The sequence below is a fragment of the Ptychodera flava genome, chromosome 14, assembly GCF_041260155.1.
Source record: "Ptychodera flava strain L36383 chromosome 14, AS_Pfla_20210202, whole genome shotgun sequence".
Taxonomy (NCBI): domain Eukaryota; kingdom Metazoa; phylum Hemichordata; class Enteropneusta; family Ptychoderidae; genus Ptychodera; species Ptychodera flava.
This window is the reverse complement of record NC_091941.1, coordinates 38212372-38239023: the sequence shown is the minus strand read 5'-3', so window position 1 is coordinate 38239023 and position 26652 is coordinate 38212372. Positions and strand designations below refer to the sequence as shown.

The window sequence follows — 26652 nt, the reverse complement described above, 5'->3', positions numbered from 1 at the left end:
CACAGTGTAGTGACCTGTAAATTTGCTGTTATTTCTATTCAGAATATTCCCCCGGAAAAGACAAAATATCGCCTGTCATTCAATTTTGGTGATGTGCATAACGTGGAGTGTACTCATCGAAAAGAAAACACAGTAAAGGACATAGTTGTGCTTCAGTCTCCATGGATACTAGTGCCATTTTATGTTCATGTTTTGATAGGATATGTTGTTAAATGTCATTAGTAACTATTAAAAAATACTGCCCCCTCAAATGTCAAGTTTGCCCCCTAATTTTGATGAATGGCGCAGAAATTGCCCCCATCAGTGAACATGCAGAGAAAACACTGAAAGTACATGTAGGTATACCAGTATGTGTTAAATGATCCAAATTAAGGGCTCTATGAAGATGTCTTATAGTCTCTTGTTCATGCTTACAGTAGTATGCATTTTGGTGCCTGGATTATGATGTCACCTCCATAACTACATGCATCACAATGTATATATCAGCTTGGTTTAGAGTGTTGGCTGCTACTAGTGCTAGCTGTTGGTAATATCATACACCACCATATAAAAAACTCATGAGACCTAAGAATTTGAAACATTACAGTGTCTTGCTATGCGTCAAGTCCTGAGAGATTCTCATCCATACATCAGACTAAATCAGTAATCAATGTAGCATCTTTTCCCTCTTGAATCCTTGTAACATTTACATGCAATAAAGCATCCTGTATGAAGCTGTTGTAAAAAGCTGACTGTTCATGTAAACTTTACATTCTATAAATATGTTCACGTAAAAAAGTTCTGTTAGTTACTCTAAATATTTCCGTCTCCATTGAAATGGATTATTGAAAGTAGTGAAATATCAAAATGACAATTGCAGTTGTACTTGACATAAATGAAAGTGTTTGATTTCATTGGTGAATTAAGATATAGAATCTTACCCGAATGGACATACATGTATATTTGACATCTGTGAATTTTATTACAAATACAGTCGAAAATTTTCAATAAAATGCACGAAGTAACAGATTGTGTGTATGTGCTTGTACATGTATGATGTCGGCATTAGAGTTTCCTACATCTACCAAGGGGTAGACATCCTTAAACATTATTTCTACGGGCAGTGGAGTATATCTAGTGGCCTTGCAACCTGTTGTACCAACACAGCTTGCAATGAATCAGCAAGCAAAAACCCATACTGTATGGTCATATGAAAAGTGATGTACAATACTCACAACATGTACATGTACATGCATGCTTGCATATGTTACACAAATGAACACATATTCTACATTTGTTCAAAACTTTCAAGGATTACATGCCACATTTTGAACAGAGTAGGGACACATGAATCCGTCTTCCTTTCTCCCTGTGTCCATGGTTTCACCACTAAGAGCTGTCTCCTCATTTCATTATCACTGTCATATCTCATCTGCAAATGTGAACACATGTGGTGTTATTTCTCTTTCATACTTTGTATCACAGTGCATTGCTTTTTCAAATTTGATTCTACAGCTGATCATTCACTGGTTTTGTAGTCTGTCAAATAAATGCTTATTCCGTTAGGTGAATGGCAATCATAATTTCATCCATGAAATTATCAATGTCACATGTGACATGCCTGTCATGCGTGCATGGTGGATTATGAACGGAACTGACATGCGGCCTTGGATAAGGCTTGTGACACAAACATCTATGTCCTTGTCATCTGTACAGTGGAATACCACAATGTGAAGTGTCCTGATAATTTATCATGGTTGTACATCAATATTAAAGCAGGAAATTGTTGACTATTGATAAGTTTCCATTGCCACAAATGTATACTGCGTTTCCACATAACATACATGTATGCTCTGCAGAAATGCAGCAAGTGAACAGATGTTGGTTGAAGAATGCAGTCATTTTTCATATCATGGAAAAAGAATGAGAAAATAAAATGAACAGTAAATGCACAAAGAACTCTGTATTATTTGCGTGATTGTAGTTTCTAACAAAAGATTCTCTGAAGCTATAAGAGTTGCCAAGTGTGTTTGCTCCTTTTGTTGCTTGTATAAGATAAATCACAGTCCCTCCATGGAGGGACTGTGGATAAATGTATCACAGAAGTTTAAGTTTGCATGTACTTGCTTATGTGTTCCCCCAAAATATGTGGTGAATATTATTATTACATGAAGCCTGTAGATAATTACATGTACATAATCTGAAGTAAAACGGCTTTTGAGAAATAATGCCATGGAATGACCTTTCTATTTAACATGAAACACGGCCTTAAAGTTTACTGTCTCAAAAGCTATTATTCAATAAAGACCTGGAAATTTTGTAAATGGTCTATAAAAATGGCAATTAAAAGCTGAAATCTTTCAAATATTTACTATACTGCTGTCGCCATTGATTTCATTACAACCCTGATAACAGCCTATATTGCTTAAAGAGAGAAGTGGTACTTTGAAAGTAGGGTCAGTTGTGGATGTTACTTTGTGGTAAAAAGTACAAGAAGATGCCGCCACTTTAGCTGAAGGGAATCTAGAAGCATGTATTAAATTGATGTATAATTTCTTGGTGAGGATGACCATTCTTTTTCTTCAATGTCATTGGTTGATTTCCATCAATCCCCATAACAACAGTCAATGTCCATAGCAACATGGATCAGCTTCATAACAGTATAGCCAATCTCCAATAGCAATATCAATTGCTATAGCAACAGTCATTCCAAAATGCAGTATAGTCAGTTTGTAGCATTGTTGTCAATCTCTAAGCAACCAATCCCATCTCCATGGTTACCGTTGCTGTAATTTGGCAAGAGAGCTGTACATTGAAAGGAGTTACCTCTGTTTGATTTCAAAGAGCCTGAAGTTGTGCAGTTGGAGGAACTGTGAGATTGTGAGAAACTCACTGATGACACTGTCAAACAGCCCCGGTGCCACATTAACTCACTGATGACACTGTCAAACAGCCCCGGTGCCACATTTAGAGCCATTTTAGTGTGTTGTCATATGACATACATGTACATGTATTTTAAGGTACATGTAGTTCAAAAACTAATGAAAGGAAATTCATGTCGCATGGTATCATGTATCTGGTTATGGGTTATTGAAATAGTTATAAAGTGAAGGTTGACGTACATGTACATTTCATCTCATCAGAGAAACGTATTTCTCTGACCTGTTTTAATGTACGGTAATGTCAGTGTAACAATCTTCTGTTATATTTTAATCATTTGATATGCTGCTCTGGTTTGCATCATGGTCAACATCAATATGTTGCCCAACTGTTCATTATGGTGGTCATTGTCGATACACTGCTCAGCTGTTCATCACAGTCAATGTCCTCCGATAATCCACTTATTATGCTTCATGAACATGAAGCCAGACCCAAGGCATTGGATGGTAATGTGCATGGTTACTTTCAGAATCAGATTATTGAGTTCAGAGTGTTACCCATGATGCTTAGTAAAGATGGACAATGAGAGGCATGATCAGAGTCAATTTTGTGTTCTTATTAACTATTTGTATCTTAATCTACGATACTATCTCGTGTATGTCATCTTTTATTCTGGCGTTCATTGCTGCAGCTGTCAACAGACTCTGATATTAGAACTATTTCTTTGCTTCTTCCACTGGATGGATGTTGTTGTCATCATAAATGTGTACTGGTACATGTCTGTGTTTTGGTTTTTTTTCTCAATGATCAGTGGATTATTACTTCATGGGAACCATGGTAATTTTTGCTTCCTTGTCATAGATTTCCATGATCTAAGGAAAATGATCCCTTTTCAGCATTTTTATCTGACCACATTTGGTCATAAACAGTAGAAGCGAGATTTGATAGACTGTCTGTTCTACTTGGGTTCACAAAATGTCTACACTGTCTTGTGTGAATGTATGATTTTGTGAGCGCTGTACAAGAAACTCAGAATAAAATGTTATAGTAATCATGGGCACATGTGTAATGTCTCTGTGATTGTACATGACTTCAGGGGTTTAGTCTCTTATGATACAAGAATAGGTATGTTGTTTCCAAGGAAACCTAAATTGATAAGATGTCAAAGAAACAAATTGAAAAATAGGAAAAGTGACATTTTGTAGATGCTGTGTATCAGTCACATGACAAATTACAGTGTAGCTGTTGTATGGAGCCCTTTCCTTTCCTTTCAGGCAAAGATTACTGCTAATAAAGCTAGTTTTAATGATTGATACGATTCATCAGCTTTTGAAAATAAACTGAAGTGTTTTAATATTATTGCCAAGTGATAGTTTCTTGTCTTCCCTAGCAACCAGACAGCTACTTGTTAACAGTCTGGCTAGTTTTCCATTTGTCCAGATTTCGGTACTTCCTTGGCTAAGAACAAAGTGAGACTGTAACAAATATATTTCAAGAAAATGAGGCTTTCTTACAAAACATTTGAGTTTCATGTATTGTAAATGTATTGTGAAACTGCTAAAATTTATTTTCCAGGGAAAAATGTAGGTCAAAAGCAAGAAATTCCTGTGTTATTTCCAGAACACAAGGAAAGTATCATGTTACTATGTAAACATAGATTATTAAGAAATTTTATTGCTTGTTTTAATTTTTGAGAGTCTGTTATTGACAAACTGACTAAATATAACTGAGGTCTGATATATTTTTCTGTGTGTTTTTATTTGAACCATCAATTATCAAAGTGGTGTTATCATCACTTATAGCGTTCACTGATAATGACATCAAAGTTTATGTCCAGCCTTGTACTGGCATAGCATTCATATGAAAGATTGTGGCGCATTTTTCTATATCCTCTGTAGAATATTTCAAAGTAAAGCCATGCAAAGTATTGGGAAATTACCTGTCACAAAATTTACAGTCCATAGGAATAGGTAAAGGTATATTGTGTGTGTTCATCTCATCTCCACCAATCAGAGATGTAGCATTATTACAGTGTCATGATATTTTAAGTATTACATCATTTTAAGTGACAAAATATGACGAGAATACACGCTGAACACATGCCACATGTACATTAGGGAATTTTGCATAGTCATTGTTGTGAGATTAAATGTTAACATTTAATAGAAGGATTTCAGAGGTACATGTATTTCTGAACTCTGGCATGGCCTTGGTCACAGGGACTCTGCCTTGGTTAAACATTAGCTGTCACATGATCTACTCACAAGAAACTCAACATGAGCCAGCTGTCTTTATATTACAAAGTGACTGATTTAGAGTTGAATTAATTTCAGCTTATTCATTTTTAGCTCATTCAATTCAGATATTTCATATTTTCAAGGTAATAAATAAGTAATCTTTGTGACTTGGATGCTGTATTCTCTGACTCAGATATGATGCAACTGGCATCCACTCAAATCAATGTGTACCAAGGCAAATATTAAATCTGTTGTTATGGTTACATACTGTACATGTACACTTCATTGAGATACCAAATACTGTGGATAGCCTATCATTGATGTCATGAGAAGCCATTGATTATGCTAATTAATGGCCTCTACTAATTTACATACACAAAATGACTATCCATGTCAAAGGTCGGTATTGAGTGATGAATACTCATATCAATCTTGTAAGAGTATAACCTCCTTGCCAGCTGGATATTGTGTTATGTTGTTTCATCTCTGAAGCACACAGTCAGTTTGAACGGGAAATCATCGGTAATACTGCTAGTGGTGTTCTATTTTGTGGTACATTGTTCAAATAAAAAGATGCCAAGCACTTAATGTTTTGAAAAAATGTCTAGAATTATTGCTCTGTATTTTGATATTCACTTTGCAATTGAAGTGAAGTACTGCTTGACTGGGTGCATGGCAATCTTCAGGACTCAGTGAAGTAATGGCTGTCTATCCAACTGATTTGCTATTGTGTGTTTTCTTGTTCATTGTGATTGCAATGTTTCAGGCAGTTGTTTTTCACAGCAGCTTTCCAGGATTCATGATAACAATAGACATGATAAACGTTAAAAATCAGGTTTTATGTAAGGCCTAGTTTACAATCATCAATATTTATCTGAGTCAGGTGTTATTGTTTTATGTGTACCATTGAGAATCATTAAAGAATAGACAGGTATGGTAGAAGACAAATGTAATTTGATGATAAAGTACTCATGGGGACAAGAGTTATAATCCTTGTAGGAGCAGTAATTTCATTCATCAAACAGACATACTTGATGGTTGGAGAGAAAAGTATGAGAAGTATTAACTGATGAATAACATCACTAGGAATGAGTCTTGTTTGCCAAATTGTGTCAAGCCCCAATTTCATATGTAGGAATTTTGCCATTTAGCCTCTGAATCTTTGAGTGATTAGATTGTTGGTAATTACTAAGTATGATAACGATGATGATGATGATGATGATGATGATGATGATGATGATTCAGTTGGTAGTGATGGGTTTGACTTTTCTCCTTAGATTTTCCTTTGAAATTAAGAAGTCTTCCCAGTTTAATATTCGGAAAGAGTTGGTAAATTTATTATTATAAATAACACAAAAATTTGAAATCCATTTGTGCCAGATAAAGTTTAACATTGAAATTACTATTAAGAAGATAAAATATTTACATGTATGCCATTGTTGTTTGGTTATCAATTAAACCTAATGTTGACAACAACTTGAAAGCTCTCCTCAAGTTTTGCCGCAAGTATTAAAGTGAGTCAAAATTTTCACACCTACTGGCATACATGCTCTTAAACTTTAACGCCTGTGAGCTTAATGAGTGTCTACTGAGTACCACGTAGAGGGCGCAAGCCAATATCCAGTTACCATAACAAAATTCCAATGACCTGGTTAAACTTTGCAAAGAGATGGGAGTCTAGAGTGAAGTAACTTTATGAAGAATGTAACTTTTACATTGGAAGATATCTGCAAAATTTCCTGAATCCAAGTGGATCCTTTAGGATTGTATTGATTTGTACAACTCCTCAATATGGGACAGGTGTTCTTGGCTTCCCTTCTATGACTGCTTTAATATGTTTGAACATGTTTGTAGAATTCAAATGCACAGATATGATATGTGTTGACATGTACACCGTACTAGCACTCCATCCACATTACAATTTTTTGATGTTGAATTAATAACGGTGTTCTTTTTGCTCTAGTACATACTGAATATCTCTCGTTTTGTTGGACAGTTTCCATTCCATGACATAGCTGGCAGAACTGACCAAACATTTTTTCTTCCTTCTCATATAAACCTTTTTCCCCAGTTGGTCAGATTGCAAAGTAAGTCTAGTGCACAAATGGGGGAAATTGAAACCGATTGGCTGTTTTTTAAGACTACTCAAACTGCACTTACAGTGTACATTATAACTATCATACAAATCTGGTTCTTGGAAAATGTTGAATGACAGATGTGATCGTACAGATCATATGAGATGAAAATAAGAGGTATTGACGGCCCAACATATTACTATCACTGCCCATTAGTCAAAGTACATAGCTGACTATGTAGTATAGTGTCACTCACAGAACTGGCTGTCAAGGGGGCACCTGCAAGGCTTCCTGAATTATAAGGCTTGCTTACGTCATCATCCCTTTTAAGTTATAATCATAATGTGATGCCATTGGTTTTCTAAAATGCTTTTACAAAAGGAAATTAAAAGGCTGCAGGAAAGAATATCCATTTCCTGTGTGAGTACATGTACCGCTATTATCAAATTATTACAACTGGATTTTGGAAAATTGAAATTTTATATTTCATGTTTGTTTGCATGATAATCATTATTCTTACTGCTATTTTAAACATAATTTCTCTTCATGGCTCCCAGTTTCATCATAGTATGTTCCTCCCTGTTTTATCACAATGTGCGCCTCTGGGTCATATACCGGTAATGGTGTCTTTTCTGTCTCTGTACTCACACATTTCCCATCTGTCGCTGGTATTATCACTTGTGTATATCCCTCTATGTCTCTACCTGTTCATGCCTTTTCATCTTTGAAGATTTTCATGTGTCTCCAGGTAAAATTCTCCTAACATTGTAGTCGTATACCCCATTCTAATGCCATCCCAGTCCCTCTTATGTCTGTCTTTGTGTCTGTCTGTCTGTCTGTTTCCATAATTTTTTGGACTGCAGCCTGGAGGTATTTCAAAATAGTACTTTGCTTGAAAACTGAATATGATTGGTCTTTCCATTATTCTATTCAGCTAGCCTGAGGCAAATTAGATTTAATATTTTCTCATTTGTCTTGAAAGTACATGTAGGGCAGTGTAGCTTTTAAATACGTGACATATATCAAAAGGTTTTCATCTTCATAATGTACCTGGAAGCAGTAATGATTTACATGGATGAGTAAATAGAGCCTGAAATATTGGAACTATTCTGAGACAAAACTATCACACATCTGTTGTCTGCGTAAATTTTTTTGCTTTTTTGCTTCTTTAGTCTGTGGCAATTTTCACAATGATGTATGAGGGAAATGATATGAATTCTCATTTAACATATCACGTAGGTTTTTATTTAAGAATGACTTTCAACATTACTCATTCGTAAAAGTTTTCTGAAGAAGGCTTGCTTTCTTCTGAGTAAATTTGTCCTCATGTTTTGATTGCCCAGTATGTACAAAAGTAAATGCATAATGTTGATTAGTGATAACTTATAGCATGCATAGAACACAGTGATTGTGCTAACTTCCTAAGCACTGTGCTACACATACTGGTAGACTCCATTGTGTGATAAAAAACAAGATGTAAAGAAAGGAAACATTGGCTAGGGAGGATATCTGCAAATTATCACCAGGTTTATAATTTCTGAATTAGTTTGCATTGTAGAATATTTGAAAAACTGTAAATGCTTTTACTCAATGTTCCTACATACACTCTTCAATGTCATGTAAATCACCAAGAAAGCCAATTTCTTATTTTGGAGTAACAGTACAACGTAAGGCCTGAATGAATTGATAATCTATTTTTGCGGGATCAGATTTATAGTTCAAAGTTTAAAGCAGCTTTTGATTGCATTGTCAGACTTATCTATATGAATTATATGAGTATATTATCACAGGTCAATGACATCAGGACTTGAAATTTGTTTTACCCCATTAACCGAATGAAATCAATTGAATAAAAAATATGGTAAGGTATTACTTTTCTGAGCTGACAGAACATGTATGTCATCATAGCAATTGCAAAAATTTTCAACTTGTTCAAATAATATGGCTTTGCCTTTGTACTGAACCAATTTCAACAGTAATGGTCAGACATTTTAGTAATTGCATCAGGAAAGAAAATTAGAAGTACTGATGTCATTGTGGATTTGCATTTGTAGTAATGTCCTTTCAGGGATTCATAGTCGTCAGAGATTTTGCCTTGCAGCCAGTCATTTGTTACACTGAGAAAATACGAAAGGTTCCCACTAGTATCAGAAAGACAGACATGATTGTTTGAGGGAATTATGTCAATCATTGACAGTGTACTTTATTACTGTAATCTAAATTTAATTTATTTCACAGTTCACGGTATTAAAGGAGGTTCGCAGTGGTTGACTGGGTACATGTGCATGGACACTGCCCTCATATGGCCACTTTGTGTCTCCCATAAATCTAGAAATTTCTGTCGCTGTGGTGACACGTACTGACAGCTAAAGTGTGTACCTTTTTGATTATTGTACCGTGACTACACCTATCAGAGCATGAGGTGTTTTGGATTTATAGTCAGAAAGAGAAACTTTTTTGCTTTTAGGAATGCCTGCTGATTGTTGGCGGATAAAAACCGTAGAGATTTAGAATGGATTGATTGGTTTTGATCGATAAGTTTCTATCTGATCAAAATGATAAGTGAAATGGAAATGCTGTGAAACAAAGCTCTGATAAGTATCAACAGATTAAGTCTCAAAGGAAGGGCAGAAGCAGAACTTCAGAAAGTTTCATTCACTTTCAAACTTTTGATGTCATCGCTCTGTCTTTCTCTGATGACATGTCCCCTCAACACATCTAGGCATTACACTTTATCGCCATTTGTATATTACCAAAACAAAAACAACATTTTTGTTTTGTATAGTGCTCCTGGAAATAGAAATGGAAGAACATAGTCCCTAAAAAACTTGTGGAGGGACTAGTGAAGAGTAAGTAAAGAACAGAGGTATAGTGTAGACACCAACATCTTTGATTGAAACTCTTAGTCAAATAAAGCTAAATTTACTGAATTATTGATATTGAGGTCATTGACTTCGTCTCTGGGATTAGGGAACCTTAGATAGAATATGGAATGTATTCCTGTGAATGCAACAATAGTCCTAACATAGAAATAAAATAAAAGAGTCTGTTCCTACATGTAGGGTCTGTGGTTGTACCTACATGTAGGGTCTGTTAGTGTGTAGTAGACAGTCTGAGACTATTAGCATCATTGGTTTAGAGGGAAGCCCACAAAGAACAATTTTATAACTTTGAATTCACTGTGGAGATGAACAGTGCAGTCCTATGGCATACAAATGGAAAATTTAAATAGAAAATGCATTGACACTGAAAAGCTCAGTTTGCAAGCGTAATCAATCAGTAAGATTCAGTAATGAATGGAAAATAGCCTATTTCATTTAAAGTTTGTCAAAGTTTAGTTTAAAAATCTTATGTGCAAGTAATTGTGAGTTGGGTTAGCAAACTGCTCAGAATTACTGACTGTCCATGCTGACCGCTGTCCATACAGACCACTCTGTCTTCACTGCAGTTGTTATTGCTGGACATCAACAATGCAGTAATGTCCTTCTCTGTGTCCGAGTCTTTTAAAATCAATTCACTGTTATGCAAATGTCAATGAGAATTCCCTTAAGCAGTATGCGTCTATACACACCCTTTTTTCCCCACTTGGTTTGTCCACCGTAGAGACAAAAATGTTAGGTATTTGTGATTGGACAATAGAGAGATGATGAATATTGTTGCTGAGAGAGTCTTCTTTTCATGTGTAATGGAGACTGTATTATGAATTTTTTTTCTGGGAAATGGCATGAATGTTTCTGGTGTCTGTTTTTGTTGTTTCTTTTAGTTGTATCTGGTGCAAAACCACTTTTTGAACGTTGGTAGGGTTTTGAATTACCCTTTTTGTTCCTCACGATTGCGTTGGAAATTCGCAGGACTGTTGTATTGTGTTGACCAATTGAAGCGTGAAAGGGGTGTTCGACATTAGCATATTATGATGGGCAGAAAGCAGAAGCTATCTTATGCTTACTTCTGTGTTTTGTTTGCGCCGTTTTGAGATAAAAAGTAACTTTTGAAATAAGTACTGGTTTTATATGTAAATTTGTGTTGTTTTCAATGGTTACTGGACCTGCACTGTCGATGACCTAGTTTACTGAGCAGCCTGTCACTCCCTGGTGATGTACTATTCATAGTGAAAGTGGTCATATGCAAATGACAATAAGGCTTGTTATCATATATGCCAGTGGTTGGCTCACTACCTTTACCCATTTGGGCCTCTCCCTTCAACACTATGTCGGTAGCAAAACTTTGCCGTAACTCTACGTGACACTGATCAAGGATAGCACACTTTCACCTTGTCGACAACTTCAAGATATCCACAATGTGGCGAATAAGGTAATTCAAATCTTTAATGATGGATTTTTGAAACTGTTAATGATGATGTTGGTCAGAATGTTTGAGAAAAATCGAGTACAAAGCAGATGTGGATGTGTTGATAGAGTAATTAACAATGGTGGTTAGAACACTGCATCTAGTTATCCAACACTACTGACATGTTGAAGGAAACTTGATGACTTCAAAAGCGTCCCAGTCAGATTTCACAGTAGCTAGTTTCACTTCTTTACATGTAATGTAATTATAATGTTCTTGTAATCCATTGTTTTAATGGACTCATGTATATACTGAACTTGTCCTACACATGTCTGACATGAAGAAACACATCGATTAGCAGTGTGAAGTTAAAAATTACTCCGTGAATACCAAGATCATGTGGGTGGTATGTGGTGATTCCAGAGTTTGTAGTCAGACAGGGGAATTCCGTTGTCAGTTCAATGTCGATGCGTTCCTTGTCAGTTCAGTGTGGTACAGGATGATCTAATACTGCGGTGATCACCAAAGCCATGCAAAAACTGAACCTACGTAGAAACAGTGGTTTATGCTGGTAGTACTAGTAAAATGGGTTTTATTATTGTCAAGCGTATGGTTGTGTGTCACTGATGATAGTGCCGTAAAGAGGATACCTAGTATAATAAGCATGAATTCCGTCAGTCTCACAAACTGGCCGTTACGGTTCCCTTATTGTCTTTTTCTGTCAGTGTACAGTTTGAAAATTTGACTGACAACTGTTTGACAGTGTGGCAGAGTAACTCTTGATGTATTTTAGTGTCATCTTTGACGTAATGAAAACTGACACAGCACAGACTGACTGACCTTTTATCAAATTGATTAAATTTCCTCCCCAGTCATTGAGCTTGATAAATGTGTTCTTTGCTCTACTTTCCTTTGTTGTTTGTATGTGTGTGTCTGTGCCATCCAAATGTGTACTGTAACTTTCAGGTACAGATGATGTATTTACATTCAAGTTGCATCTGTGAACAGGACGTGCACTGCATCTCAAGAGTCAGCCAGCTGACTTGGTCTATGAATGAAAGCAAGATCATTATGTACATGGATACTTGTAGATGATTTACAGTACACATTTCAATTGATAGCCTGCCATTCAGTGTTCAAACTCACAGTCAAAGCCGATAGCAGATTTGTAAAATGTATTCAGCTCCCCTGCCCTTGACACTTGCCAAGTACAGGGCAGTGCAAGGATATTTATGGCTAATTCCAAGTTTTGTCGTGGTCATAAATAACAATAAAGTCCTTCAGTAGGCTTGTACATGTACTTAAAATTACTGTCTCAGTCCACATGAGTTTAGTGATGAAATCTAAATGTGATGTTTTATCATCACAGTATGTGTTTACAAAATCCTTGGCCTGTTAATTAGCAAACATGAACTATCCGAAACTGTGTGTAAACCGGTGAAAATTAGTAGACATGACAATTCCTGATTTTTACCAATACAAAGATATGAAAATTTTAAAACAGGCTACTATATAAACATTTTGATTAGATAAGGTCAGAGCTGTCCGTATAATGTGTTGTCATTGTTGACTGATGAACCGCCTGTATATTGTGTTGTCATTCATGGGTGGTAGTCTGTCTAACCATGCTGTGTATATTTCCAGAGGGATTTAAATACTAAACATTTATGACACCTGCAGAGTTATTTAGGAGAATTTTTTAGGAGACATGTACTCAATGAATATATTCCATGTAATTGTATGTACATGACATTGTATAGAAAAGAAGCATATTGTGTCCACCTGGCGAAGGAAGTTTACCATTCTGTCACTGCAGGCACTGTGGTTCTCAGAAGCAAAGTCATTATCAAATAACTGAATGCTAATTGGCTGCAGGGAGATGATGGATGTAATGTTTACTTTGCATGCAGTATTGATTGTTTGTATTAGTAAACCAGTGAGCCGATCTGATAAGAACGTGGCATTTGTGTGACATTCGAAGTTGATCATGAACGGACGGACATGAGGGCAAGATAGCATAGCGTTCAAAATGTCTGTTCTTCGTCTCTCTATGAACAAGAAGAAAGATGTGGCTGATCCCAAAGCCACTGGCAGTACTATCGCTGCCCCCAGTCATTTCAATTTGCACAAGGAAACAGCACAACCTGGGTAAGATCACTCACACATTTATTACATTCCACAGTGTCATAGGTAGCTCTTTGGAAGGATATACCACTATTGGCTGTATGGCAGATGTGCTATGGTTTCTGTTGATTTAATGTTGTCAGTTTGGTTGTCATGGTCGTGATAAGATTTTGATCATTCAAAGCTTACAGCGTGTAATGAAGAGAGTTCAGATGCATGTACAGTATCCTTCCCTTTGTACACTTCACAGAGATGGTTGAAGATTTGGAATAAACATCACTTCTATTGAGTTGATGTCCTGGTAATTTGACAGTATTAAATGGGCAGCCATGAATTGAAATAGTTCAAGAGTTGCTCATGTTTCCACTTTGTCAGTGTTCTGTGTTTTCTATTTGATGTCATTAATTCGTTCAAATTTTGCTACATGACAGGCAGAGTCTCGTATTCAATGTACACGATTACTTGGTCTTAGATTAATACAAGAGCATTACGGGTACGTGTTGTGGTTTGTGCTTGTGTACATGTTTTAAGGGGAGAGGGTGTTGCATAGACGCCAAGAGGGGTTATCTGTTGTCTAGTGCAGTTCAGCCATCTTGGGTTCAAGGGTCATTTGTATATTTTTGATAACAGCCATCAGTATCTCTCTGTTGGTTGTTCATTATGACATGTTTGAAAAGGGGTCATGAGTTTTACTGTCGGGTATTGCAATTCAAGATTGATAGCCTGACTATACAGCCTGTCTGGATATTGCCAGGCCAATGTCATTATTAGGTCACTGCAAATCTTACATCATGAAGTGATTCATTGCTTTGACCTCTTAATCTCAGTTCCAATGCTAAATATGTGAAAAATTTAATGAGACAATGTATCATTTATAGTTACCATGAGTCAGTAGAGCTCGGCAGAAAGGGGTTGTCATCTGTAGTTCCTGAATCTTTGTAAAAGCCCGGCATTCAAGAATAACTTTCATTATATCATGGTAAATTTTAAATTATAATATTATACGAATGGAATTTTCTATTGCATTTTTTACCCATCCCAAGTAGATTATTACACTAATGATGTCAACAGAAGTGGTAATATAAGTTTATAAGGTTTGTCAGTGAGTGTTGAATGACATCCATTGGGAATCCATGTGTTCCTTCAGCATGGCGGAGACATGTACCCTGCCGTCTTTGTAGATGACTTCATCGTTGAAAGCTTTGTTGACCCATGCAGTCAGGAGGCAAAGTGTTATGTGAACAGCTGTGGCAGGGCATGTGGTTTAGACCATGCAATTCAATCAGCCAACACAGGATGCTCACTTCATTTGATTGTCAGAGAAAGAAAAAATATTCTTGACTGTTCAGAGTGAAGAGCCTGTACCTTTGAGCATTTCCAATACATCCTGTGCATGAGTGAATTTTGCCATCACTAAGAGCATGTACCTTGGCACTGTACATGGTACTGTTGGTAGGATTAATAATGTATAATCAGTCTTTTCCTTGCAAATGATCCAAGCTGGAAAATTGTTCCATGAAATTGTATCAAATATAATGAGCCCTATAAAACATTGCCGGAAGCTAGTACCACAGCAAGGAGTCATTGACTTCCCATGACGTCTGTGTTCTCTGTTTTGTCCCGGGCAATTATGTTTTATTCATGACAGAAATTCCTGCATTGTTTGGGAAATGAAATCAGAAATAGACCATTCAGCTGCCACAAGTCAGCAATGGATATCACGTTATGCATGTTTGTCTGTGAGCAGATGAAGAATTAGACCTGGATGTGATAAGTTGCACCTGACTACATTTACATCAAAGTGTCCTGTTGTGTACACACTGCTTGGTTCTCCAGGATAGGGTGTCCATGGCAAGTGTTCATTCCATAGATAGTGATCAACTGATCATTTCCTTTCCAGATTCCATTCCTTAGGTTTTGTCTTTGTCTTTAGTGCAAAAGATATTTCCTTTGAGTCTCAGCTGCATTGCCTACCGTGCCGTGGGAATATGTCATATAGTTGTCATACCAGCACGGGGTAGGGTTGATACAAAATGTGAATACCATCAATTTTTTATACAGTCATATTCAGACAATATTCTCTGGTACAGAATTTATGTAAATGATACTTTATGGTGTCAAAATGACTGAAATTTGTTTACATATGTTTGCATGAACAAAAGATGTAATTTTGTACCTTTCCAAGGATAAAGCTAACAAAAGTAACAGTCATTGGATTTTGTCAGTAAAATGCTTCAAGGTTGTTAGAATAATACTAATATCAGTGATATTCATGATAACAGCTGTTTCAAACCACATTTTAAACCTTTTCCCCGCCAAGGTTGATTGTCACCATCAGGTCAAGATGGCTAAAACTGGCATGGCATAGCATGGCCCACATGTTACATTTTAACAAAGACTTGAAAATTTGAAGGCTCTGAAAACATACTGTAGACATAATTATTTACTAACTCAACCCTCTATAACATTCCATGGTGAGTAGATGAATATACAGCTATGTTTTGGCTCAATACCACTCCTCATTGACTTGACAGAGAGGAAGTAATGGGCCCGGCAAGATTGGGGTTAATAAAAATATCTCATTTATATTTAAATACGTCAATCATGGCCTTGGAAATCTTGTCATAATATTCTTATTTTGTTCGTAGCAAATTTTATTAAAATTTGTGGCAGAGTTCTTATTTTCAAAACTGTATTAGTTAGCACTAAACTAAAACATTGTTGTGTCATTGTATACAAGTAGACTCAACACTTTAATCCGTATTTACTGCTTGAATAGTTTAGGATGTTCACAGCATTTAAAGAGCAATCAGTCCAGTAGTCATTACAGATACCATATGTACATGTATAGTGCAGTTGCTGATATCATTGTCACTCACAGGAAGCTTAATTCAGTTACCAATGTGAAAACCTGACGTGATTGCTTCATTCCACGTGTTTAGTGGGTACATTACATGTAAAACTAACATTGTGAATTATCAGCTGTTGCGGTAGCTGTATGAAACCTGCTGCTGTCCTCGTAATAAAAACCTCCACAAGGATATTGAAATGCCATTTTTATGTTAATGAATTCAACTGCTTGAAAGCAATATCAAAACATATACCACTGCTCATTCAAATTCACTACCAACTGCTTACTTTCACATCTATACAGACTCTTTGGTTTCTGAATTTTCATTAATGGCACTGTTTTGTTGTTTTACCAGACGTCTGTTCCACTCAAGTCAAAACAAGGGTGTCCGTGTTGGAACCAACAATTTCCATCGGTCGTTCCGAAAGTCACTGAGAAAATCTTTTAGGATGAAGAAACTAAGGCGCAGCCTGAGCAAAAGGGAAACATATGTACCGGAATGCAGCAAACCACACCAATGGCAAGAGGATGAGAAGTTAGTCAAAGCTGGAACCTGTAATTTCCCAGTAAAGGTTTGTAGCAAGAGCTTGTCCTTATTAATTATTAAAATGATTATTTGATCAGTTTGTAGAAGGCTGTTGCACAACTTTGTGCACTAGAAGCTACAAAGGACAGACATTTAGATTTCAAAATGCCTGTTTTGGATCAAAGCAAACTAACAAAAAGATATCTTTCCTTCATCTTCACAAGCGTCGCCCTGTAATATAATGAGTTGGTACCATGTTCACAGTCTCCATAATCCATGTCTTTAGGAATAACCAAAAATTTATATGACATAATATTTTATTTTCCAAGGCATTTAAAAGTCTAAATCTACCAACAGTTTCATTCTGTCTGATTACTTGTTTTTTTCTGTCTCTGTTGCGAAATTCAAATAAAAAAAACCCGGCTAGGCTCTGTATAGCTATGGTATTGCGTGTGTCATTTCTATTATGTCAGGAAATTTTGACAATACCTAGCAAGCCAGTCCAGGTATCGGTTTAGATGCAGACCCTAGAATTATGCTTCATATAAATACGATGAACAGTACATGTACACAAATCATGAAGTCTGGTCAAAGGTCACAAGTAGAATTTGTTAATACAAAGCATTTACCATGTAGAAGAATGACCCCCGAAATCTATTGTCTTTATTCAAATTTGTATGGCTGGGTCAATGACACTGTGGCTTCTTCTGCTGGGTTTCCAGTGTGCAAGCTTTAGATTGTACAGCATAGCTACCAGTGATTTGTAGTTGTCTGTTCCCCTGTGACCTAGCTGTAAGAATCTATGCATTTCATGCATGTCAGTTGAGAGATTCATGCTGACTTATCCATCAATGACACGCAGAGCTGAGATCCATCAATAAATCTAAAGAAAACTATGAATGTCTTGCAGAAATAATATCGCCCGCGGCAGAGGCTGTGGAGAGAAAGACATCTGAAGAACAGCTGAACAGAATTTTTTTCCTACATGTTAAAATTTTACAAGTCCCAAACTGCAAATGAGTACGGGAGTCTAATTTATCAATTCTAAAATTGTGTGACTGAAAACAACTCTGATCATGGCTGCAACGATTTAAAGCTGAAGTTATTTAACAGATACAAAGAAACCAAAGAAGCCATTTGATTGTAAATCATTTCAGCTGGAATTATCCTCTCCCAAAGAAAGACATAATAGGATATCTTGCAGTCTAGTTGGACTCAGTTCATCAAAAATAATCTGGGAAGGATTTATGTACATCGTAAGGAATTTCTTTAAGTGTAATATGACACATCTTCAAAGAGTGGAGTGGAGTTTTTCATTACCTAAAGAGCAAAAGTGACTTCAATGTTATATTTTACATCAATACAACTTGTAAGACTTCACTGTTTTATTTTCTGCCGTTTCTATCAAAGTCTTCTCATGTAATACTTGAAGTTGGCATTAAAAAAACCCAGATAAACTCTAGTCATAAAATGGCAGTGTCGTAAATTCTAGTGTTGTGTGATACATGTATGTTGAGTGCAAAAGTCTGCATAATCAGTTTGAAGCAAGACAGATCACAGTTGAGTCAGCCATTGACAGTATATGCAGCAACCCATAAACTCCTCAGTCTGAGAACTCTGTCATAAAATGAAATGTTGATAGACAAATATTTGCTCTAATCCCATAGAATTACCACACTGTTTATATAACTGCAAATCATAGTCAAGACCACATGCTGTTGACTAAATATGCTTTTCATCAAAGCCAGTTTTTGAAGTCTGTAAGTGCTGCCGTTAGAAAAAGCTGAAGTAAATATTCCCACACAATAAATTGTATATTGTTTTCTTTCCATAATATACTTATTTCTCATGGCATATAAGAAACATATCTCAGATGAGAAAAATGTATGAATATTCAAATATTGCAAACGTCTGCATATCATTCATGCCTATCCCTTAAGAAGACAATGAATTCCTTTCATTGAAGACACATCTGTGCTGGATTGCTTTCAAATATCATACAAGTCAACTCCGTGAAATGAAATCACATATGAATTTCATTATAGCCTTCCAATCCAATATGTCTGACTGGCCGCCATTTTGATGAGAGTTTTCATATCAAGAATAGTAAATTCCAGAATTTCAATTCATTGCTTGGTTTATTTCCTTCAAACAGTGAGATCGCATTTCAGCAATCCATACAGACATCAGTGTCTTATTTGGCTGAATTTACAAGTATGCTATTTTGTTGATTTTAGTGATGATCTTAACCATATTCAGGTCTGTGTTCCTTTCATGGGATATTAAACACAGAAACAAAAATTACATTCTTTAATTAAAAAGACTACATGTTCATAGTCCATATAATCTTCTCTGTTCTGACGTAAGGTGCTAGACTGGTTGGTTTTCAGCAGTCAGCTCCACTTTCTAATTTATATCTGCTGTGGCACAACTCTGTATTGACAAGCAGGTGTCCTCAGAAAAAATAAGTTTGGTACAAGTCTGACAGAAAGACCAGTAACACAAAGCACCTTTTATTTCCATATTCCCAATCTGTTATCCTCACCTAGTTCAAAATCAACATCTTGAAAGGGATTATATCATCTTTGTATCATCAAGGCAGATAAGATCAAGGTGATTGAAAGGAGACTGAAAACTGCCCTAGGGGTAGAAATGTGAAATTGAATTTGTTTGTGAACAAACTTCTTTTTGTTGCTCTGAAAGAAAGGCTGAGAAAAAAGGAGAATAGTTAACAAAAAGTAAAAGACTGGCTAAAAATAGATGGTGTAAAATTCTGTGAAGTCATTGTGTTCATGTGATCTGTATTGAAAGCAGAGTTATACAAAAGTCAGTATTGTCTGCCTGAGACGTGATGTACCTTACATACTCATGACCTTTGATCCTGTGACAATCAGATCATGGCTGAAGTGTATTGTTTATGGTGATTTTGACACACCTGATACATTTGACATATTTCAGAAAGAAGAGATTAAAGAGAAAATTCAGACATTAATCTGTACTTCTTTGTTTTTGTTTCAGTATTTAGGAAGTGTGGAGGTTGCTGAATCCAGGGGCATGCCAATATGTGAAGAAGCAGTTCGAAAACTCAGAGATGTGAGTATTTTATGTAAATAAATGTGTATGCATGTACTAGTAGTCATGTCCCTTTCAAGCGTGTGCAGAAGCACTTTACTTTATGTTAAACTCTTCAAATCCAGAAACACAAAAGCCCGTAAATAAATGAAAAGACTTTCTAGACTACTTTCAAATTCTCCTATTCAAGGCAGGGATTCCTATGTTTAGAACATTAGCTGTGGTCATCTCAGTGATATGTTCAGTCTCCATACAGTTTACGTAGAGCTCTTGAATTTGAAACTGGATGTGTAGATGCTAGACTACTGATGAATAGATTCTTGACTTCTCTGGTAGTCAATGCTAGTGTATAAGCTGTATAACATTGTGAACCTTCAAGTCTCAAGCTAGGAAATTTTAGTGTAGTAACATCTGTGCTGTGTATCACACACACTAAAAAGTCTTTGGAGATAAGCTGTACTTAAGAAAGCTTTGCTTGGATGACCATTAATCATGTGCTGTATGGTTTGATCCTTAAAATCTGTGCCTCAGGGGGGAATACCCACATTTCATGGTGATTAATGATTAGAAGCCTGGCAAATCATCTGTAATAGTGTGAACCCTATGCACTCTTGCTTAGTTCATGCGCAGTGGAGGATGTGTTGGTTTAACCAGTGTTGTTGACCTACCATTCAAATCTAAGCAGTTCCTTGCCCCAGTCACCTCACCTAAAGGTTTTTAAATCACATAGCCATCACATGCCTAAAACTAAACTTTAACTACCAATTCTTTCATCGTGTTCCTCCCAACACAAGTGATGGTTTGAGAGTATATATATATATATATATATATATATATATAGAGAGAGAGAGAGAGAGAGAGAGAGAGAGAGAGGGGGAGAGAGAGACAGATATAGATATAGATAGATAGATAGATAGAAAAGAGAAAGAAGTTTTTCTCCAAATTCTAGTGAATGCTAGTTTTCCCCAGTGAAAGAAAATGACAGCCTGTGCTTTAGAAACACTTGTCAATTTTATGTTGAAGTTAGATAACACTATTCTTTGTATGGCCTAAGTGTGTTAGTAAGACTTTTCATGTCACTTTCAATGTATATCTTTGTTGTTAGTCAAACATGGTTTGTTCATTGCAAGACCTATTGCTGTTGTACTGGCATTCATCTCTGGTTTAACTGCGTTGTCATCTTGTCACTGGCATGTTTGTCATCATGTGTCTGTAGCTTTGTCAAACTCTGAACACCAGTGTTACATGAAAACACAGTTGTGTGGTTCTCTGCCTGATCTATTTTGCATTCCATAATTTGTCATCTATGACAGCATCTCTGTTCAATCAAAACCAGTTTGCTTAGTGGTACAGTATCAAACAAACCTTTCAGGTTTGATTTTTAAGGCAGCCAAAGCTTTGTGAAATGTCATCCTGATTTTGATCTGCTAGTAATTTCTGTTGATAAAAGTTATAACCATGGCAATCAGTATCATAGATTGGATTCTACTTCTTGTGGAAACAAATGTCAGTTTTTCATGTGATGGTAACTATGAATTCAGAGCAAGTACAGCTACTGTTTGCTGTATGTCTCCCTTATTATCTGATTTTTTCACCCATAATTAACTTCATTTGATGACTTGACTGCTGTGATCATTCAACTGAAAGAGGAGAGTCAGGAGAGTGAATGACAAAGTCAGAAATGATACTTTGAAGGCCTCCGTCAGACAAATTTATAAGCAATTCTCCTTTTGATTGACAGATACGTCAACGTGATCTTACACGTAGGTTATTTCTTTGCATAATTTAATAAGTTTTGTCAGTTGGTGATGATTATTTACATTGTTGATCTATTGTATACCACAACATGAAGACATGAAGTGGGTCAACCAGTAGAGTATACATCTAGTATAGTTGCTTTATGGCTACTTAGACAGTTGTGAGTTCTACAACCGACATTCCTACTTTCTGTGTAATCATTCAGCGTTGTTGATATGCAAAAACTGGTCTTGCGCCAGAAAACTATTTCACAGAACTCCACATCGTCAAAAACTGCTTCATAATTATTCTACGATTGTCAGTTAATACGTGTTGATGATTTATATTTCAACTTGGTCTTTTGTTGACCTGATAGCCTTAAGTGGTTGCTTTAAAAAAACCAAAAGAATTGGAGTTAAAGGTCGTAGGCTATAACTCTGTTTGCCACCACATCATGCACATGAAAGTTGCATTGTTCCTACATACAGCAAGTCTAGAACCAGTGAGGCAACTTTTACCGTGCAAGAAATAAAACTTGATGAAAAAATATTTAGGTTCTACACCAGTCTGTTGTTTTACAAGTTTGGAATTTAATAGCGCTTGTCCACGTCAGCTGCTTCTCATAAATTTGGAGAAATGTGGAAAGCTGTCCAGTGTGGAATCAGTTTAAAGGCGTGATTTGTAAATTATTGAGACTAGACATTCCATGGTATTTATTTTTTGTATCTTTATAGAACTTCCTTTCAATAAACAGGTTGATATCTGTCTCTCAGGTCAGGATTACCATAAACTTGACAATTGTTAGTAATACAGTATTTGTCTCTGGATTACTGAATGTATTTGTACTTGAATTAGCTTGTTGAAATAAATGGTGCCATGCATTCCCATGAAAGCCCATCAATACAATGATACTGTTACCAGAGAGTTTCTGATGAAATCAAACAGTGTTTAAAGGCACTTTTTGCGATCCACGGATCACCTTTGTTCTTGTATGTAAGAGGATTATGGAGGGGTGATAGCCTTTTGTTTTCCATTGAAATTGTAATCTGGTGGGTATCTTTTCTGATGAGACAATCTGGTGCCAACACACCTTTTAAGGGGACATTTCAGTCGATGTAAAGAACAGTTTTACAGGATACTGGTTACACTGTTCTGTTGGTGTTTGCACTGTGTTTATTTACCATTGCTATATCTGGAATCCTATAAACAAGATATAATGACCGTATTATAATAAATAACAACTCTCTCGTGTTGTCTCTTCACAGATGGGGAAAAAGAAAGTCAGGGCGATTCTGTGGGTGTCTTCAGATGGACTTAGAGTTGTTGATGAAGACAGCAAGGTAAGGTATCGTTGAACAGAGACCCCTCTCACCCCTCATACTTCAACGCACCTCCTCCTCCCAAAAATACTGACCCTTTGCGTTGCCAACATTAATTTTGTCATTAATACCTAACCATCCCATAAGTTGAAGTACTCCTGACTTGCCTACCTTGTATAGATGTGACACTTCCAATGTGGCTGTCATAATCAACTTCTGAATTTTCATGGAGAAAATTCTAACCCAGATGTTTTAGGTTGTTATGTGCTAGACTACTGACAGGTACAAAATAATTGTATGAATTCTATTGAATTCTATTTTTGGCTGATTTTTCTCAAAGTCCAGGTTGTGTACAGGCTTTACCATCATAAGGCTTGATGTAGTGATAATCTAAAAGGGAAATGAAAGAAGCCTGTAGCCATGTATTTCTTTAACATATACGGTTTCTCAGTTGAAGTATTTGAATTAATAAGATGTAATGCTGAGGGAGAAAACTTGTCATGTACATTTTGTATAAAATCAAGTTCTTATGTCTTTAAAATAATGTGCAGGCCAACTCATGTAAACACTGAATTTCAATTATAAACAGCAGTTTAGTCAGTTTAGTTACATTAATCTAGTCAGGTGTTTTATCGTGGAGGGTTTTATCACTCAGGTGCTGGTCTTTGATGAAAGCTAAATATTAAATTTAATGTGGTTTTATAGCTGATCATGTCATGAGAACTGATCTAATTAGAGAAAATTGTGCATGCCATGTACTAGTATTCTGTGGTGAAAATAGAATCGATTTGCCAATTGTGTGTGTGGTCCTCATTTACTCTCATAGCCCGTTGAAACTTGCACAGAAATCCACCAATGGCGTGTAAATTTCACCCGTTGGGTACTACAGAATCAAGAAAATGTCTGAAAGTAATCAAAGTTGAGTTCAGTAATGTGAGCTAGGAGTGGGAGTTGGTGAAGTCAAACAGCCAAGAGTTGTGTCCAATATGGCTTCTCTCTGTGTCGTGCAGACATAAACATGTACCATGTCATGTAATTAGTGGAGCCTGAAAGCTGGTCTATTTACAGTGTGCCGTCCTGTCCCAGTGCAGCTGGTACAATAGATATGCCCCAGTTGCATGTACAAACAGAACATATGCAAAGTTACAGTGTTATGCAGACATCTCGCCGATCAGTGCAAGAAATATTCCCATTCAGCTTTGCTTTAGCTTGACTGTATGACATTATAAAGTCAGTTAGTTTCTATTTGATGATGCGGTGGTTGCCACATTGCAGTTGCCTCACTCCTAGCCTAGCTTTTTTTATCAAGTCACACTTTTAAATCATGCTTGAGAGATGAAGCCCAAGGCCATACGTATGGCAAATACTTAACCTGTAAAGTTATAGACAAGACCCAGTAATGGAAAGTTTTTTCTCATAGTCTCAAACCATTGATTTGCAATAAAAAAAAACATGTTAAAAAAGATGTTATCTTATGCGGCAGTCAATGTCAACCCTCACCCCCACCCCCAGCACCTTGGGGCATAGTGGGAGACTTGGAAATTAGTTTTATAAAATTTGTCAAATGCCCCACTCCCTGAGGAAAGACAATCTGAAAAATCCCCACCTAAAACAAGTAAATCCCCACATTTCCCCCACTGCAATGGATTGGGCATTCATTAATTCTGCACTTGTCTGCGAACGTGACTAGGGGGATCAATATGAGGCAATTGCCCCACCCCCTTGGCACAGTTTCATGGCAAACACGGTCTCATCCCCCACATTTGTCCGGTATCGACCGAGTCAGGGTCCCTTGGGAATTACATTGACTGGTGCATTACATTGAATGGAGAGGGAATGAAGTAAAAAAGGTCTGTGTACATTTATGACAGCCTGGAATTGTTGGTAACAACTTGACAGAAGTTTACAATTTCAGGACTATCAAGGTCAAGTGTACCTGTAGTCATATTTTCTTCCCTGTCACCACAATGAAGCATTATTGAAATAATATCCCAGCATCAAATATAGACAATTGACTTCTTTGTTTCTGCATAATCAAGGAATTTCATGTATTTGCAGTTGACTTGTAGTTTATATGATGTCAATTGTGTCTGTCAACCAGTGTAAAGTGAGATTTATAATAACCTGCGATTACGAGTCAATAAATGAACAGTAACTACAATCTCCAGAATTTTAAATAGTGTATACATAAAATATATGCAAAACACATAAGCTAAACCAAAATAAACAATTAGACAGAAATACATTTGATATATTGCACTGAATTGTAAACATAGCCCCAGGTTACTCACATTTATACACCTTTCTCTGATCATTTAAGTCGTGATTTACTTTCAAAGTGAACATTCTTGCCTGTCAAAGAAACAAACAATCACTAGACGTTTTTCATCTTAATGGACAAAAACAGAGACATCAGTGACAGAAATGACATCATACCCTGGGGCACTATTGTTGTCAATATTGTCCATTTTCAAATGAAATAAAAGAATTATGTCAAATTACAATGGTGTAATGAGTATATGTCTATGATCACTGAATTGTGAACAACCCTGTCATGAGTCACCACCTTTTATTTGGTTCAGCGGTTGACATCAATGTTCAGTATTACAAAATTTAATTTGCAATCTCCATGTTTTTATCCCTAAATATTAAATGACGCAGATGAAATTTAGCCTACATAGATGTGGCTCTCTGTATATTGTGCTTAGGGTCAGAGGTTGTGCTTGAACTGACATCTGATTTGCATATGAATAGTGATTCTTACAAGATTGACTGATATAGACTGTGAATGCTTAGATGAACAAGCAGAACTCTTCCATATCTCTCCAGTTGGTGTTGAAATGAGCATTTTAAAATCTACTGTCTGAGAGAGAAAATCTATATTGCAAAAGTTCCATGAAATTGAAGGTAGAACAGGAGATAATAACATGAAATATTTTGATGACTCAACAGATGTCAGATGTCCTTATGCTAATTTTTTAATACAAAAATGGCTTGCCAGTCAGGGTAGAGGAGATCCAGCACACAGAAAAGGAAACAAATGAAATCCCAGCAACAACATTTAAAAGAACAATGTTTTATATTTGGTATAAGTTGGAAACAATCCAAATGACTGCATGGCTAATTATCTTATCATAGCGTATTTATGAGATTTTGAGTGATCCTGCAGGGAAGCGGCTGTGCAGATTGAATATTGAATTGCAGACAGGATATGCAACAGCAGGAAACCTATTGAGAAAAGTAAATTGTAAACGACAATAGTTATTAAGTCCATTCCATGGTAACATGTAACCTTAATAAGAATAGAAAGACGCTTTGAAATAGAAGTTAATTATAGCCCTATATTAGAGTCCCATGTGAATTTCCAAATAGCATTAATGGAAGAGGACAGATTGCAGCTTACTAGGGATTTGCTAACATCGTAAAATTTGACAAGCTTTGACTTTTCAACAGGAAAAAAGTACTTTCACAAAAACATACTGTGGCTGTCCGGCTTAACAGTGCTACAAAGAATTTGATTTTCCCAGATCAGAAAGTAGTTATAAAAATGACATCAGAATTTTAG

General features: G+C 36.3%; 1 protein-coding gene across 4 annotated transcripts in view; it reads left to right on the top strand.

The window, feature by feature from the left end:
* Positions 1 to 26652, top strand: part of LOC139150391 (protein numb homolog) — a 54658-nt gene that overhangs the window by 20120 nt on the left and 7886 nt on the right. For 2 of the 4 annotated variants that reach the window (XM_070722735.1, XM_070722733.1), the window contains 3 exons: positions 16789 to 17005; positions 19978 to 20052; positions 23034 to 23108. In XM_070722735.1, coding sequence (XP_070578836.1) covers positions 16883 to 17005; positions 19978 to 20052; positions 23034 to 23108 — 273 coding nt within the window. In that variant the 5' untranslated portion in view covers positions 16789 to 16882. Of the gene's footprint in view, positions 1 to 11115; positions 11483 to 13431; positions 13607 to 16788; positions 17006 to 19977; positions 20053 to 23033; positions 23109 to 26652 lie in introns of those variants that run through there. The other 2 variants (XM_070722734.1, XM_070722732.1) reach the window with 2 other exon arrangements.